Below are 18,897 nucleotides of genomic sequence, written 5' to 3'. Positions count from 1 at the left end.
TTTGTCCTGTCCACATACCTAGCACTGCCTGACTGTCCCGCAGAGAGCACACAACACACAGGAATCCCATTACTAGGGCAGTAAGATAAGCCCAAGGAGCAGAGGGGCAGGAAAAAAGACCAGAAACAGCCCCAGCTATAGCCACACAAAAAAGTCCTTTGGTAGAGGTGGGCAGGAATTTTTATTCATGTCAGGAAGCAGGAGTTTTCTTTGGTGCATGGCCGTATTCTACTTTGGGCAGGTGTGGCTTGGGAAAAGCACAGTGTGTGGGGAGCGAGAAGTGAAAGTTAATGAAGGCCACTCATTTCCACAAGCCGTGTCCCCCCTGGAAGACATTTCACTGCTTAAAGTGAGTAGGAAAGCAAGGAGGGTCTTTTACTTGACTGTGGTTTCCATCCAGGACCATACACAGCTTGTCTTTGTGCAGTGATAGACTCCCCCCACACACACGCTGATGGCACGGGAGCAAGGCAATGTCAGCCTTCAGGAGTCAAATACTGCACTTAATTTGCCAGATAATTTGAGAAAGGTGGCACAGCAATGACAATTTCACTGAGGTCTGAGAGGCAGATTACCAGGAAGTAAGAGATTGTGTCAACAGTCTATTAGCTATCTGACCAAACCTCTCCTGATAAGCAGCATCACACAGAACCAAGCCTCCTTTCTGTAATCCTCTCACTCCCAGCAAGGTGCTTGTGTGCTTCCTGAGACCCAACACACACACCAGGCACATCAATCACAGTCTGAGGGCTGCAACTAGCTTGTCTCACCAGGGATAAAAAACAGCTCCTGACTGCAAGCCTCTGCGGATGCTGAGTTTCCCTCTGGCTCTGGGTTCCTCTTCCCATCACCACATACTCCCACAACTTCCTCCTCCTGTTTTGGTCCAATGTCTGATAGCCCCCAAGGTATCCACAGGGGTCTTTAGAATAAAGGTGGAGTCACCTCCAAGTATTTCATTCAACTCTTTGTAAATCCAGTAGGTTGTAGGCACAGCACCAGAGCAGCAGTTTGACTCCTGTACCTTGTGAGCGTTTCACAGCTTCTTGGAAAAAGGCAAATGTATTGCCTATCTTTTTTTTAAGGGGGGGGCGCGGACAATCCAGGGAACTACAGACCAGTCAGCCTCACCTCAGTCCATAAAAAAAAATCATGGAGGGGATCCTCAAGGAATCCATTTTGAAGCACTTGGAAGAAAGGAAAGTGATCAGGAATAGTCAACATGGATTCACCAAGGCCAAGTCATGCCTAACCAACATGATTGCCTTCTCTATGATGGGGTAACTAGTTCTGTGGACATGGGGAAGGCAGTCACTGTGATATACCTTGACTTTAGCAAAGCTTCTGATACAGTCTCCCACGGTATTCGTGCCAGCAAGTTAAGGAAGTATGGATTGGATAAATGGACTGTAAGGTGGATAGAAATCTTGCTAGACTGTCAGGCCCAATGGGTAGCGATCAATGGCTTGATGTCTGGTGGAGGGTTGGTATCAAGAGGAGTGCCCCAAAGGTCAGTTCTAGGGCTGGTTTTGTTCAAAATCTTTATTAATGACCTGGATAAGGGGATAGATTGCACCCTCAGCAAGTTTGCAGTGACACTAAGAGGGAGAGGTAGATATGCTGGAGGGTAGAGACAGGGTCCAGAATGACCTAGACAAACTGGAGGATTGGGCCAGGAGAAATCTTGTGAGGTTCAACAAGGACGAGTGCAAAGTCCTGCACTTGGGACAGAAGAATCCCAAGCACTACAGGCTGTGGAGCAACTGACTAAGCAGCAGTACGTCAGAAAAAAACCTTAGGATTACAGTGGACAAGGGCACACCGTTGACTCGTATCCAGCTTCTCAAAGACAAGAAGGCTAATGGCATTTAGGGTTTATTAGGAGGCGCATTACCAACAGATCTAGAGAAGTGATTATTCCCCTTTATTCAGCACTGGTGAGGCCACATCTGGAGAATTGCATCCAATTCTGTGCCCCACTCCCCCCCCCTCCCCATCACAGAAAGGATGTGGAAATATTGGAGAGGGTCCAGCAGATATGACCTTCCCTAGCCCAGCAAAATCCCTCATCCGGGAACAGTTAGGTCCCAAGGGTGCTGGACCAGGAAGGTCCAACCTGTATTTGATTTGTCTTTTAGAAATATATTTACAATTTTTTATATATTAATGTTGACTTGCTGATTTCCAGAGGCTGTGAACTGTTTGCAACATATAATTTTCCTAGAGTTTGTATGATTATAGGTAAGAGCCATTGTTGTAGGTCAAAATTCAAGAAGTATGAATTAGAGCTACCCTTGCCCATATCCTGTTAACCATGCTGGGGGTAGTCAGAAATGCCTTATTTGTTATGAAAATTCAAATGGCACGCAAGGAAAAGCCCAAGAAATTGACTGAGAAATCCCCTGTGCTGTTAGGTCATTATAATATGCAACCCTTGTTAGAATAATTACATAGATATAGTGTAAGTATACAGGAAGCATTTCCCTAAATACTGAGGGCATGTCTACATAGCAGGGCAAAACTCAAATTAAGCTACACAACTTCAGCTATGTCAACCGTGTAGCTGAAGTTGAAATAGTGCCAAAAGCCAAATTAAGCTGTCTCTACAGCAGGAAGTTGAAGGAAGAGAACACTCTTCAGCTTCCCTTACTCCTTGTTAAATAGGAGTCGGAGTAAGAAGTCCTCCAGCTTGCCATCATTTTGAAATAATGGCTTGCTGTGTGGAGACACACTACGTTATTTTGGAATGATGTCAGTTATTCTGAAATAACGCTGCTGTGTAGATATACCCTGAGGTATTATAAGTATATCCCAACTCCTCATTCTATTTTGTTCCTACATTAACAAAAAAAGTTAGTGAGCTCCCCCTAGTGACATAGGCACACTAAAAGCTACATATTACAGATTAACAAACATTCAGGAAAATACTTCATAAAATACTTTGCTCCTGATAACTAAGCATATTTTTCTGTAGAAGTACTTTACTGTAATAAGAAGAGTTTATTATGACCTGGTTGCATTGGATACAACAGGTTTTTTTAGAAGTTTAATTAGTCTGCAAGCTCAATAGCAAATCAGTAAGGTTCCACTTTGTATTCAGTATTACATATAAAAAACCCTACTTTAAAATAAAAGTTATGATTCAAAGAAAGTGCAAAGTCAAGCCTCCAAATTAAGACGTGACAAAATTAAGACTGCCTGTGCAATCTTAATTTGGCCTCTTTTAGTATGTAAATTATGATGGAGTTTTTAATTACATCAGTACATACAATTATTTCCATCCTACCTCATTTAGCATGCAGGATGAATTGTGTACAGGGAATGGATAAGCGTTGTCATGCTAATCATGCTCTTATCTGCTGGATTCCTGCCTCATTTGTTGCAGAAGTTGGAACTGCCTCATTCACTTCACAGGACAATGTAAGAAGAGAATGGCTGTTTTCAAGGTTTAGACAAAGTAAAATGCCACCTTGGAGAAATGGAATCTCTCACAGGTCAATGGTAACTGTGCCCTGATTATATAAAACTTCTATAAAATACTACATTTTCATTAAAAAAAAAGTCAGCCCCTGGGCTTCTTAAATTGTACACCAAAAATTAGTGTACGTTAATCTCTTTGCCTTTATTCCCCATCTGTAAAATCGGAATACTACCATCTAACTTCATAGGAATTCAAACACTCATTAACATTTGAGAAGCACTCTGATGAATATTTTTATCCTCAGAGCAAGGTTTGAATAGCATTCAGTAATTAAAGCATGGGATTACATTCTGCATAATGGCAAGAATATTAAATCCAATAGGGGCTCTTCAAGTGAATACTGTCCGCTCCATGCACTGAATTGAGTAGGGTTACCATGGAAAAAATAGTATGTCATGTAAAGATTATCATAACATATGTACAAGGATTGGGGGGGGGGGGGTTACAACAGTCTAGGCAGCCCTAAACATAGCTAAGGCACTTATATAACCAGAATTACTGCAGAATCTGAGAGCTTCTTAGCACTCCTGAAAGGTAGGGAAATACCACTATTTCCATTACCCAGGAAATCTGTGAAAAGCAACAACTGGACAGAGGGTCTGACTTCCTGGTTACACCCAACCCAATGGAGAATTCTTTCTGGCATTTCCTAGCTGCCGAGTGATTCAATTTTGAACCTTAATATTCTTTCTGTAGATCATGTTTGTAATTTCCTAAGTTTTCAAAAAGCAAACTGGAAAAAAAATTCCAACCAACCTGTTGCATTACAGGAAACCCAAGTGGTCACCAGTAAATTGGGAACCTTTAGACCCACACATGTATCTGCCACTTGTAATTACAGCAGTGATAGGATGTCACCCTGTATATGCACTCTCTTCTAGAGGGAGAGGAGGCAGTTTGCACCGCTATTTGTTGACAACACAGGAATTCGAGATTTAGTCCATGTTTTGAGGAGAGTGTACAAAAATGGTTAGACCCCCATCTCCCCTCCCCCACACTAGATCCTACTCCCCTTGTCCTTCCTGTCTGTCCTTGTTCCACTTTCCCCACCAGACATGCAGCTTCCTCTGAGACTGCCTGCCCCATCCTTCCTTAGGCCTAGCTTCTCACCCCTCTATATTACAATATGACCACTGACCCCACCTCACTGCATAGACAGAGCACAGGAAAGAAAATACCCCTATTCTCAGTTCCTCTTCCCAACACTTGGTTGCTGGAAGGAGGTACTCTAGGGAAATCTTGCTCCAGCAGAGGGCTGCTGTGTTGAGAATGTTCAATATTTTCTCCCCAACATTGTGGAAAGCAGCAGCACAATTTTTGCTAACATTTTCCCAAAATAGCCGAGACAGATATCCAACACAGAAATGTCAGCTGAAACAGCTATGCCTGGCAGTATTATAAGCAGATAAAATGGGGTTACAGGCAGTCCCCGAGTTACGCGGATCCGACTTATGTCGGATCTGCAGCTACGAACGGGGCCCTCTCCCTGGTCTCCAGCAGACCAGGGAGAGGAAGCAAAGCGGCGGAGCACGCGGGCAGCGGACAGCCCAGATGCGTGTCTGGGCTGTCTGCTGCCCGCGTGTTCCGCCGCTTTGCTCCACGTCCTTCTGGTCTGCAGACCAGGGGGACGGGGAGCAAAGCAGAGCAAAGCCGTGGAGTCCGAGGGCAGCAGGACAGCCACGGCGCGTCTGGGTTGTCCTGCTGCCCTCGTGCTCCGCGGCTTTGCTCTAGACGCCTGTGGTACAGCAGCTGGGGCGCTGCTGGTTGGTCCTGTAGCGCCGCTCTGGGCGCTACTGGACCAACCGGGCAGCACCCCAGCTGCTCTGCCCCAGGCGTCCTGATTCAGCCACTGCTGGTCAGTTTCAGCAGCGGCTGAATCAGGACACCTGGGGCAGAGCAGCTTGGGTGCTTCTGGGTTGGTCCAGTAGCACCGAGGAGCGGCGGCGCTACTGGACCAACTCAGCAGCACCCCAGCTGCTCTGCCCAAGGCGTCCCCAAGTCAGCCGCTGCTGAAACTGACCAGTGGCTGACTACAGGAAGCCCCTGCCCCGGGCTTCCTGGAATCAGCCTCTGATCAGTTTCAGCAGCGGCTGAATCTGGACGCCAGTTCCGACTTACATACAGATTCAACTTAAGAACAAACCTACAGTCCCTATCTTGTACGTAACCCGGGGACTACCTGTATATCACTAAAGGAAATTTTAACTGTACGTATTGCTATTTGTGCCATGTCTACTACAAGGATTAAGGCTAAATCCTAAATGAGTTTACCATGAGATCTGCTTCCTCAATTATATTCATCTAAAATGAGGCAGGAGTGTGGTTTCACTGCTCAGTTACTCATACTAGTGCTAACTCTCATTGCACTAGTGCAAAAATAACAGCTGTGTATTGCAGTCACACAGGTATCAGCAGCAAAGACACAGTTTAGTTGTGAAAGTGAGAGTATGTGTTCTTAAGTGGACAAAAACCCCACATCTCTGGCCTGTCACAGTTATAAATAAATATTTTAAAAGATAGACTTTTATTCCCATTTCAGATTCTGGCCTTGTTAAATGGGGTAATTTCCTCATGACAGACAGCTGGCACTACTTACCTGTGTCTTACTTCTCTGCCCCAGCTGGGCATCTGAGTTTTCTTTACAGGATCATGGTCTCACTCTAAATGATCATTCTTCAACCCACTGTTGACTATACCCACTTAGTTTTTGCCATTTTGAAAGCTATTAAATTTGTGCATGTTAACCAAAGAGAAGAAAAACTTTGTCAATTTATATAAAATACTTTTTGTAAGAGACAAATTAAACAAGTTTAAAATAAGACCTCTACTGCAGTGATACAGAAAACCCAGAAGTTAGATTCATGCATTCAAAAAAAAAAAAAAAAAAAAAAAAAAACGATCATGCAACATATGCCACTTGAAAATGCTAAACAGTATTGGAACAGTAAATACATGCCAAGGTGGAATCAGTTCTTAAGTAAATTGTAACCCACACTGAAAATTAATTCTCTTTACTTATTGAAAAATAAAGTATTCTTAGGACAACTGAAACCATGTTCATTTGCAATATCTGTTGACATTCTGGATGATAAACTATCTACAGTTTCATAACTTGGTGTAAAAGTAAAGTTTGTAAACAGTTGCAAAACAACTTTATCTTCTGTAAATCAGCAGTAACAAGCCACTTGCCAGAAGTAGTAAACAGGTAAATGAAAAGCCCAAAACTGAACAGCAAAAAGCACAGCTTCAGTGCAAATTAAATCTATCCTTAGGTAGCCTATCAAGCTCACAGTTGAATCACAAAGACATATCAAATTGAACTACTCCATATTTCCCAGTTATCATCCAGTCAGGCTCAGAAGTCACAAGCTGCTCACCTTGTCCAAGTTTCAAACCAACCTGAACATCAGATTTTAGTGTTCTCAAGCTACAAAGAGGTGCAGGATGAAATTTATTCAAGGCTTGGTGGAATGGAACAGTAAACTCCCATTTTCTATCACCAGTTAATTTCCTATAGTTCAGATCACCTTTAAAAATAATTAAATTCGATTTCTGCAGCTCAGTGTATAAGTCAGTAGCAACCTGAGCCATACTACAAAATTCGTGTGGCAGAGTCCAGAATATGTGATCATGGTAAACCATGACTCCTTTTCTAATACTGCCCTCCCAAGTGATCCCACACTTAGACATCCATCTATTATTAGCTGACTGCAGCTGTTTAATAGTCCAGTTAAAATCATGCTTTGTAGTATCCGAAACATACCAAGGAATACACTTCCCATGAAAATGGATTTCAGTAACTAACTTTGATGATAACAGAAAGTCAGCCAGTACCAGATCAGTAATAAGTTCAAATCCAGCATTATCCAGGACTATGTCAATTCTAGTAACTTCTTTTGGAGATCTTCTTTTCTTGATGTTTATAAGCAGTGACCAAATGCTTTCCATATCATCCACTAAGATAAAATGTTTCAAGTCATCCAGCAATTCTAGAGAATTGACTTTCTGAGAGTTGTCTTCACTAGCAGAAATAGAGAGGTCGCATTTATTCCCCCACAATGAAACCTAAAGAGAAAAAAAAGTCCACTTTGATAAATCTCATTATTCTGTAGTCTTTTGTTCTAGAGATAAAAGGGCCTGACTCCACATACATACTCCAACTCTAAAGCTCTAGCTCTCTCTCTCTATGTATATGCTGCACGGCCCCGCCAGGCTAAAAGCTTGCCTAATTTGTCGAGTCCTGTGTATATGTATATGTATTTTAGAGTGTGTCTTGTCTGTCTGTCTATCTGCAAGTCCGTTTGTTCAAGAACTCCTCCTAAACAGTAAGAGTTACTGCCACCAAATTTAGCACAGGCAGTCCCTGGGTTACGTACAAGATAGGGACTGTAGGTTTGTTCTTAAGTTGAATCTGTACGTAAGTTGGAACTGATCAGTTTCAACAGCGGCTGAATCTGGACACCAGTTCCACTTACATACAGATTCAACATAAGAACCCCAGGCGTCCCCAAGTCAGCTGCTGCTGAAACTTATCAGCAGCTGATTCCAGGAAGCCCAGGGCAGAGCAACTCTGCCTCCGGCTTCCTGTAGTCAGCCACTGGTCAGTTTCAGCAGCGGCTGACTTTGGGACGCCTGGGGCAGAGCAGCTCGGGTGCTGCTGGCTTGGTCCAGTAGCGCGGCCGCTCCTCGGCGCTACTGGACCAACCCAGCAGCACCCCAGCTGCTCTGCCCCAGGCATCCTGATTCAGCCACTGCTGAAACTGATCAGCAGCTGAATCAGGACGCCTGGGGCAGAGCAGCTGGGGTGCTGCCGGGTTGGTCCAGTAGCGCCAAGGAGTGGTGCTGTGGGACCAACCGGCAGTGCCCCACCTGCTCTACCACAGGCCCCCGGCTTTGCTCCACGTCTCCCTGATCTGCTGGGGGGCACTAGCTGCGTGTCCTCCCCCCCCCCCAGAAGACATGGGAGACATGGAGCAAAGCGGCTGAGGACCCGGGCCGAACCGTGGCGCTTCCAGATCAGCGCCGCGGTCCGGCCCAGGTCCTCCGCCGCTCTGCTCAGCGTCTCCCTGGTCTGCAGACCAGGGAGACGCTGAACAGAGCGGCAGAGCACCCGGCCGGACCCGCAGCGCTTCCAGCTGATCTGGAAGCGGCCGCGGGTCCGGCCTCTGGTGCTCCGCCACTTTGCTCCCGTCTCCCTGGTCTGCTGGCTCCGCCAGCAGACCAGGGAGACGGGGTGCAGCTTTTCTCGCCCCGGAGAAGGCGGGCGGCAGGACCAGGCGTCCCGCTGCTCCAGTTCTCCGGGGCGAGAAATCCCCGTTCATAACTGCGGATCCGACGTAAGTCAGATCCGCGTAACTCAGGGACTGCCTGTATACAGCTTCCTCTTCTCCTAAAGCAAGGTCAGAGTTTGGCTGTGCCAGAACAGGAAACCTTGGGAAAAGGACTGTTTTCCATAAAATGAAAAGGGAGGGACTGCTGTCTGGGGGAGTAGCAATACGAGAACCACTACTGGGGACAGCAAGCCTGCAGGGGAAAGCTATCCTGCAGAGTGTCTAGTGGGGGCAGCTGTACCACCAAGGGAGTGGCCAGCAGAGCTGGGGCTCTGACATATTGCCTGTCAGCACACCAAGTAAATAGCCCCCCATGCCCTAAACACTTACCCCACCCCCCAGCCCTTGACATTTGACAACACTGCCAGGTTGGGGGGAGAAAAAAGGCCCCAGGTGGCTGGGGGACAAGAGGAGGGCTATGCTGGGGGGAAGGAGGAAGAGAGAGGAAAAAAAGACACCTGGTGGCCACCTTAGGGGAGGGAGAAAAGACCCATGCTGTATGGACCCTCCCACCCTGAGCCTCTCATCACTCCCCACCCTCACTCTCTCATACACAACCCCCCCCCCCCCCAACCTCCTGCACCATTCACCCACATTCCCAAGATCTCTATCCTGAGTTCTGCACCCCTCACGCTGCCAGCCCCACCAGGTAAGTCTGCTATTGTTTTACACAAAGAGTTTAGAAAGATTTCTGGGAGAGAAACCAAAACAACATTATCCAATTCCAAAGAACACCAAAAATAAACTGGAAGGAGGAAATACAAGCCTCTGTCCCATCTTTATCTAATCACAACAGATTAGATTTGGTAAACACACTGACAGAGCTAAAGAAATGTACAATATAGACAGAACTCCAAAAAGCCTTGGCAGAGTAAACATAGGACTAATAGGAGAATGAATGAGTTTTGATTACCTAGCATTTGATAAAGTTGGTTTATATTGCAAAAATATGCAAATATGCTTTTCTGAAACAGCTAGGTAGGCTGCATTGCCAAATTTTAATTTTATTAACTCTCATGGTATTTGATGTTTTCCTAAGGCCTTAGATCCTAGGGCAACAAAGTTGCGAAAAGTTCAATTTTCAGATAAATAAATAAGTTTCTATCAGGTTTGAAATTGTAAACTGAACACACTAACAATATTTTTAAATCAGGTTTTTGGAGCCTAATTCATGACCTTTGAATACCTGGGAATGGCAATACTAGGGATGTAAACAACTAGTCAACTAACCATTTAACCGATAAGTGATTGCTTATTGAGTAATGGTCCCAGTTAACCGCAACAACCAGTCTCCCTCTCTGCGCTCTGCACTTAAAACTCGGACTGGAAAGCTGGCTCAGTGCCAACCCAACTGCCACCCACCACTGCTGCTATTGATACATAGGCAGTTACACGGGATGGCAGGCAGGAGCCGGTCCATGACGGGAGCCTGCTTGCTGCCCCATGCTGTTGCCTTTGATAGGGAGGAAGCAGTGTGAGGTGGCAGGGAGCACCCTGGGAGTGAAGCTGGGAGCACAGTGGCTGCAGGCCCTGTCCCCAGGGAGCATCTAGTAACCATGTAACCACTAAATTTTAGTGGTTACACAATTATTAAAATAAATTGCTTTCTAATATTCCTAAGCAACACTGGATGTACATGAAAAAGAAGCAGGGTTTGGAACGTATAATAGACCATCAGCAGCATGGAATCAATATGATTTTTGTCAGCTACATGGCTACTCATAGGATTTTTGAATAAGATCACAAATCTAACCAGACTCATATTAATTTCACTTTAGGGCTGCTCAGATCTTTAGCTAGTAGCAGAGACATATACGTTTGCAGACTCAGCAATAAACTGCATTAGTCAATATGTGATAGGGTATTTGAAAACATAAGGGCTAGAATGTAGTGAAAGTTTAAGTTTTGCAGAACTCAAATGTTGTAACTGTGAATAAGAACTGCCAAGTTTACCTGCAGCAGCTTAAAAAACTCTCTCTGAAGTTGTTTTTCATCTAGATCCTCAATGTTTTTACGAAGTTCCTGTAAGTAAGTGCATAAGGCAATAATAGCTTGTTGGGATTCAAAGAAGCTGTGAAACTTTATTTCTTTAAATACATCGTAGTCATCAATAGGAGGACTAAAATAGAAAGAAACAGAATATTAATAGCCTTCTCATTTACTCTCATAGCAGCAGCAAAAGAGTTAAACACGACTTGGTTTCATAAATGAATGTTAAACTCAGGGTCCTACTCTGACCTTCCACAGTAACATGGCATGCTAGACTCTTACATGGCTCCAGTAACACTTACTTTTGTCTGATATTCTGTCTCATCCATTTTAGTCAACATATACAGATGTTTATCAACAGACTATATATAATGCTTGTGTCCAAATGTGTCAGTCATGATATGCCCCTTCTCCCCATCATTATGTGGGATACTGTATATACATTCAGGATGCCTCAAAGAGTTTTCAATCTACAAAACACAAATTTATGAAGTACTGGAGATAAAACATCCAAGCCCACTAAGGGTGAATAACTGGCCCAGGTTTTTTTTCCCCGTGTATTTGTATTTATGGTTGTGTGTCAACTTTTCACATGGACATACCTAAACGTATTATGAAGGTAAATGTATTATGAAGGTAACGGGTTGTTTTTGTGGAAATTGTCATCTGAACCATTTCAAAAATTAGCATGCTAATTCTGTTAAACTTTATTAAAAAAAAAACACACACCTCAAATTTATAACTCGAATGATAAATACAATTTTTTTGACAAATGACTAAGTATACCATGCAAAAAAAACCCTGAACTTATTTTAATCAAAGATCCTCCAGGATTTTGAACTGCTGAACAAAATTTAAGTCCATCATACTATTGACTTTCCCTAAGAGATTACAAAAGAATTCTTCACTTTTGGTCTGTAGAGAGATTTAGAGAATACAATTCCAAATAACACAAAATACAATGAATAGATTCCCAAAAGTGCAACTGACATGGAAATTGACATTTTCTGATTAAGGAAAATGGCCCTTTTCTCCCATTTTTTGGAAACTAAGAACAATTTACCCACTTGAAAGATCTTTGTAGGACACAGAACAAATGAAAATTTTTAAAGCTCTTTAACACTGTGATCTTTCATTATTTGTTTCTTGCATGGGGGGAAAGCTTTTTTTTTTTAAACTACATTCTCAATTCTGTGGCTTTTTTTTAAACACACAAAAAGGGTATAATTTTCAGAAGTGCTTAAGTCTCACTGAAAGTCTGAGGAACATAGGAGCCCAAATTAGACTCTTTTGAAAATTTTATCCAAAATACCAGAGGTAAGACATGTATTAATGTGTGCAATTACCATTAACCCTACTACCATCATGTTTTCATCTTTTAGGGCCTGCTACTACTGTTGAAATTAATGGGAATTTTGTCATTAACTTCAAGTGACATCTGGATTGGGCCCTTTGTTTTTAAATGAAAAAAAGTCAGCCAGTTTAACTTTTTAGCGGCAACACAAAAAAATGTTAGCTCAACCTTGCATATTATTTAATAAAAGGGAAGGAAATCAGAGTATGAATTAAGCTTTGTTCCAAAGGAAGCAAAGCCCCATTAGAACCTTAACTGGAGAAACTGTTGCTAAAACTTACAGTGGTGGAGAACATTGAAAAAAGGCTCCTGTTCTATATTTGTATGACAGATCTGCAATTTAAACTAAATCCTTTAGGAAGCATCAATAACTTTCCAATCTCAACCTAAATTACATTGCAAGAAACTGAAAATTCAGATTCAGATGTCTCAGCAAAGCGAATCACAAGAACCGAGGCAGAAAAGTGACTGACAATGTACTTCAAGGCCTTCAGCACAAAAATAATCAAAGAATGTGAAGGAATTGGAAGAGGTAGAAGAGAGGAAAAGGAAAGATGGTGAATGTTTAAAACAGAATTCTGATTTAGTTTAAGCATGCTCCATTTTATATTCTCCCCATCTTTCACCTCTCAGATGCACAAAATCAGCAGATCTATACACAGGTAACAGCTCATGTTAGCATGTATACTTACTTCTGAAGTAGTGCTTCATGAATCCGGCGATACATATAGCATTCCACATATAACCAAGGGGATTGAAACCAGCTTGGCTTTTCATTCCCAGCTAATAAATTTTGTTGATATTCTAAGTATTGATTCCACAGTGGAACATCAGGGAGATTATCATCCAAAGGAACCAGTGGTTTGTCCGTTTGCAGCTCATTCCGTAACTTAGAGAGGAGGGATATAGTGTTCTTCTCTGCCTCAATGCCTTTCTGAAATAAAATGGAAAACAAGTACAGCTGTCAATCCCAGTACAACTTGCATGATTAACTCCGAAAAATTAATCACGATTAAAGAAATTATTTGCCGTTTTAATTAAACTGTTAAATAAAATACCAAGTTAAATGTATTAAATATGTTGGGATTTTTTTCTACATTTTCAAATATATTGATTTCAATTACAACACAAAATAAAAAGTAGCATTCTATTATTAAAGGAGAATAAATGGTATTTATTATTCTTTAAAGGTGAAATTAATTGTGATTAATTTTTTTCAATGCTTGACAGCCCTAAAAAGAAGTGCCCCTAGTCCAAACATAACATACTTTGTGATATGCAAAGGGAAATAAAATTTTACTGCAAAGGGAAAATAAAAGGGAAATTTTACTGCAAAGGGAAATAAAATTTTGAAACTTAAATCTTAATAACCAAATAAGTATTAAACTCTCAGGATCTTGCACTTGAAGAAAGATAAAAGTTTAAGTCATGCTCAGTGACACTTTTGTTCTACATCTGACATTCTGTAATTTCATACCCTCCAAGCTGGAAGAACCTTCATATGCCATGGTGTGTATTTGATTCTATGTTGAGATAAAATCCTTTTGCTCATACTGTACTTCATTCTGTTCAATAAAATGCCTGGGTCACCAGGAAGAACAGTTAAGGGTCTATTACAGTAGTGTGTATATGAGGTTCTATAGTCTGCAATGTGCAGGTCAGCCTAAGATGATCATGGTGGTCTCTGCTGACATGAAAGTCTGCTGTTCTCATAGACTCGCAATCTGAAACCTTGCCATCCCCACAAGGACCAAGAGGCATACACCACATTTAGCCAAAGATCAGATAAAACTGAGGAAGTTTCAGGAGCCAGAAAGACAAAGACAAAAAAAAATAAAACTAAGACATAGCATATAAGATATAACCGAGAAAGAAAAGGCAAAAGACAACTCAGGCATTGAAAAGAAAGGCTACATGAGAAAAATGATGAGGGAAAACAACATGAGGAAAACAGGAATAAAATTTAAAAAAAAAGAGAGAGAGAGAGAGATCTCAATGAAGTTTTGTTATGAGAAAAATGGTATGAAACAGCAATACTCTTACCTCTCCGTGTTCTTCAAAGAATTCATTTTTATGTCGGTGCAAAGTATCAATAACCCTAGTTAGGATTTGAGGCAGCCTGTCTTTAATTGTAAAATATGCAAAAGATCTAACAAGAAAAAAAATCAAATTGATACATTAATTACTTATATTAAACACTAACAAATATAATACCTTTTCCCTTTTATTCATTATTTTAAGTATGATCTATCTCATTTAAGAATAGCATATGTAAATGCAGTATTTTTGGTTTTGTTAGCTGCTTTTGAAATTATTAGGAGTCAGCAAATATGATAAATTAGTTTTTCATTTCACCATATCCTAATGGACTAAAGAAATACTCTGCCCTGGCAGACCAGTGAAAAGTAAGTGAATTCCAGTATTAAATGCCCTTTCACTGAGAATGCACAGCTGTCAAAGGTTGAACTCAAAGAAGGTAGGCTCATGTGTCTAAATGGCTCATTAGAAGAAAGAGACACTTATCTAGTGACCAGGCTAATAAAAGCAAGTAACCTCAGATTCTACCATTTATGTTATGTTACAACACTCTCTGAGAGAGAGAGAGAGAGAGAGAGAGAGAGAGAAGTCAAACAAAATTACATGCTCACTAAAATCGGCTGGAACAATTTCAAGTAATCAAACTATGTTGTTTTGTCAAAACAAACATTTCATGAAGGGAGCTACTAATTGAGATGCTCTGACTGAATTCAGATAATGAAGGGATGAAAAATCTTGGCTCTAAATCAGGAAGAATAGGGATCTGAACCTGGGTCTCCCTAATTCCAGACCAGTGTCCCAGCCAACAGACTGCAGAGTAGGGGCGGGCAACTTTTTAGCCTGAGGACTACATCTGGGTATGGGAATTTTATGGCAGACCATGACTGCTCACTAAATTAACAATGCAGGGATAGTCAAATAAACTATTTAATAAAGAAGCATTTTAGTGGAAATAAACATAAAACCTTTATTATTATAAATATATCATAACTTAACCCTTTCCACACACCTTCTTGGATTAATTAAAACAATGCTTCTTGTCACCTTTCTTTACAATGGCATCACAGTCCGCTGCCATGCTCCTTGTGGAAATCCAGAATACCAAACTAAGATGCTGGTCAGTTAACTGGAATATGTAGAGAAATTTGTTGCAATTCAGCAGGGGAAATGTTTATTTGCACATATATGTGGAGCTTAACAAAACAAGGATTTTCTGTGCCATCATACAAAAAAGTTTCAGTGTTGGAATATAAGGCCTTGACTACACTGGCACATTTTGTCACCAAAACCTGCCTTTTGGCAACAAAACAGCGAGAGCATTCATACTGCAATGTGACTTTTGTCAGGAAAAACAAAAAACTTCCAACCCTGTGAGAGACTTATCTTTTCCTCTCTCTTTATTATCGACAGACAGTGTGAACTCTACTATTTGTTTAGCTGAGAAAACTGACTTTCGCCAACATCACACAATGCCTGCCATGATGGCTATGCTCAGGGTTTTGTGATCTCTGCTGTCCTGCAGGCATTCACCCTTCCCCTTTCAAACCTCCAGGAAATATCTGAGAGCTATGTGAGCTGCTCTGTTTGGGGAACAAAGAACAAATCATTGGAATGCTTCTGTTCTGCCTTGCTGGGAACACAGGGAGAATCAGACTGCTGCTGCAAGGGATGGCTGAAAAGACTGCTGTGCTGTTTGGACATTCCTCAGCAGAGAGAATTCACACAGCTATGAGGGAATCCTGGAAGCACAAGGATCAACTCTGCTGTCCCACAACACTGCACTGTGGGATGCTAACCCCCACATTGCTTTGCTCTATCTGTCAACAAGATGCTACCAATGTGGCCATGAAATGTCGACAATGGGAGGCAGAAAAACTGGTTTGACCAGTTTTCACTCTTAGTGACTTTTGCATGTCAACAGAACTTTCATCACCAAACCTTCCCACTGAAGATATGGCCTAAGCGAATGCTCTGTTCTTAATTTGTTTTGAAAACAGCACTAACTTGGCTTTGAAAGCTGTCACACTAGAATACAATTTGTGCACAAACATTCTTTTCCTTGCAGCTTCACATTTTAATGTGACAAGATATCCACATCAAAAGGAAGGTTTGAGGGAAATCATTTTTTTCGCCTAGAAAACTGCAGATTTCATCTCCCTCACTTGCTGCAATACCTTTCCTAGGCTAAGCCAGGGGACATCTGTATAATAAAGTAAATCTTGGCATTCGGTGTCAGTATTGTCAAGAAGGGAAATGAATTACTAAATCCCCTCACTTTTCAGCAGTTCACTATATTCACTACTGTGGAAACAATATGATCAATGTCCAAGACACTTTTGCAGAGTGCCTCCTGATATAATACAAATAACTTATATCAGAATCATCTTCATTTATTTAGTCATGAATTCTTTTTAAAAGTCCTACGTTTTCCCCAATTTAATACGATAGACCAGTTTACTTCAGGGAAGTTTCAGATGTTCAAGACAGCCACATGCCCCCTCATATAAATCCGGTCCTTAGTTATGTCTTTCATTGATAAAAATTCCTCTATGTCTACATTCCAAATGTGTCATCAGTTCCTCTGAAAGTCAACAGTTGTGTGGTGTCCTTAATGTCAATGCTGTCATCAACAGCTAATGAAAACAAAGTCCTGTACCGTCTTGTTGAACTCAGAAGCCAAATGTTCATCAATAACTTCTACATGGTAACAGTTCTTCATCATCAACTAATATTCTCAAATTTGTTTTTGCTATTTCGAGCACAGCATGTCAGCATTATCAATCATACATTCTTTCAAAAAACTCTCCTTCAGCAAAAGGCTTATTTTATTCAGAAATTTTAAACACTAAAATATAATTTGCCTTTGTAGTGGCTTCCTGAACTTCCAGGGGGGAGGGATAGCTCAGTAGTTTGAGCATTGGCCTGCTAAACCCAGGTTTGTAAGCTCAATCCTTGAGGGGGCCATTTAGGAATCTAGGGCAAATCCATCAGGGATGGTACTTAAGTCCTGCCATGAAAGCAGGGGGCTAGACTCAATGACCTCTCAAGGTCCCTTTCAGCTCTATGAGATAAGATAAGCTTGTTGCACATAAATATTGCTCATGCCAAGAAAAGCTGAGAAAATTGACTTTTCCCCAGTTCTTAAATTGCTGCCATAATTAGGATGTTTTGTTGAAAGATGGCAATTCAAACTGTTCTTTGAATGCCACAATACTCACCTGACAAATCAGGCATACAGCCTTAAAGTTTATGTTTGTGAAAAAATATTTTGCATTCCATTCGTCCTTGAAAACCTGACACTCACTATTGACATCTTTTTTTCCAGCCCTTATTTTAGAAAGGGAAAAGAAAATCCTAATTGCTATCCTTATTTCAAACTTTGATTTTACAAAATTGCACACCCTGGAAAAAAAAAAACAGGTCCCTCTCTCTAGTCTGAATTTGTTGGACGTCAGTGCCCCTAAAAATTTTAAGTCATGGCACTCTATTCCAGAAAAAGAAGCAGAGGCAGGAGTAATTTTATGTCTCACACAAATGGTGTTCTTAATATTGTACTTTGAGCTGCCTGCACTCTACTGTGTTCATTAGAAGTTTGTATGTAGTAAAGGATGTTCCCAAAGTAGTGTAAGGGGGAACTCATGGGGTATGGCACAAGGGTGTTATGGGCTCTACAGGGACAGTACAAGGGATTCCTATGGGCCCTACCATCAATGAGACCAAGGTGCTGCCGGGGGGGGGGGTGTAGGGGGGAGGCAAACTAGCTGAGCCGAGTGCGGCCCCTAGGTGATTTCAAGGCTCTCCAGGGTGGGACCGTAGGAGACCAGGAGTGGATTATATTCACTGCCATGGGGCAGAGAGACCCTGCCATATAGATACAGGGTTCTGATCTAGGAAACTGAAGTCACACCTGCACAATGTGGCTCTCGAGTGCCAGAGATGATGGAATTGCGAGTCTAGTGTTAGAGAGCGCCAAAACTGTAGAAGAGGGCAAGCCCCTGGTCCCACTCCCTGGAAGGAAATCGAGGGCCAGATAAAGTCTGCCAGGCTGCATGTGACCCACATGCCATAGTCCCGTCCCCCCCCATCCCCACACACTCCATTGTAGAGTAACTGACACTCAGGCACTCCCTGTCACAATTCTGTTTTTCTGAAAACATTTCAAAGGAGTATTTTTGGTGGTGATGTACCAATGAGGAAAAAAAATAAGTTTCAAAAACTTGACAGTCACTACAAAATAATTCTTCATCTTCTCACAGCTCTGGCTCTCTTCTCATTAAGTGTTTTTCCAACTCAGCTAAAGAAGCTTTGCCAAGGAGGCAGATATCTTACCCCATTGACAGGCATCACTTCCAATCACTTTTTCAAATGATACTATAATACTGTCAAGCTCTTCAATATATGTGTATACACACACACGATAGCACGTGCTATATAAACCTGTATATACAGTTACTATAATACACAACAAATTCCCTGTGAAACAATTAGGATTGCTAACTGCACAACATACTGACTCAACTCACAATCTCAAGGAAAAACTAGAGTACTTAAAATACAGAATTTCTGTTCCTCCACTCAGTTCATCTTCACCACAAATATCAAACGCCACAGACCACAACTGTAACCATGGCTCTACCCTCCTTTTGGTTTCTTCACATACCCTTTTGTCAGCTTTCTCTTCCTCCACCTCTTCCCCCAATATTATT

At 41.8% G+C, this 18,897-nt stretch overlaps 1 protein-coding gene across 2 annotated transcripts in view; it reads right to left on the bottom strand.

Annotated features, from left to right (window-relative positions):
- Window positions 1–6,476: 6,476 nt before the first annotated feature.
- The window catches only part of DCPH1 (damage control phosphatase 1), a 51,934-nt gene continuing 39,513 nt past the window's right edge, over window positions 6,477–18,897 (bottom strand). For both annotated transcript variants that reach the window (XM_006114969.4, XM_075924453.1), the window contains exons 2-5: window positions 14,198–14,303; window positions 12,847–13,088; window positions 10,765–10,930; window positions 6,477–7,546 (exon numbers count right to left, since the gene is read on the bottom strand). In XM_006114969.4, coding sequence (XP_006115031.2) covers window positions 6,779–7,546; window positions 10,765–10,930; window positions 12,847–13,088; window positions 14,198–14,303 — 1,282 coding nt within the window. In that variant the 3' untranslated portion in view covers window positions 6,477–6,778. The remainder of the gene's footprint in view (window positions 7,547–10,764; window positions 10,931–12,846; window positions 13,089–14,197; window positions 14,304–18,897) is intronic.

This window comes from Pelodiscus sinensis, chromosome 3, assembly GCF_049634645.1.
Source record: "Pelodiscus sinensis isolate JC-2024 chromosome 3, ASM4963464v1, whole genome shotgun sequence".
Lineage (NCBI taxonomy): Eukaryota > Metazoa > Chordata > Testudines > Trionychidae > Pelodiscus > Pelodiscus sinensis.
This window is presented reverse-complemented; position numbering and strand designations above follow the sequence as displayed.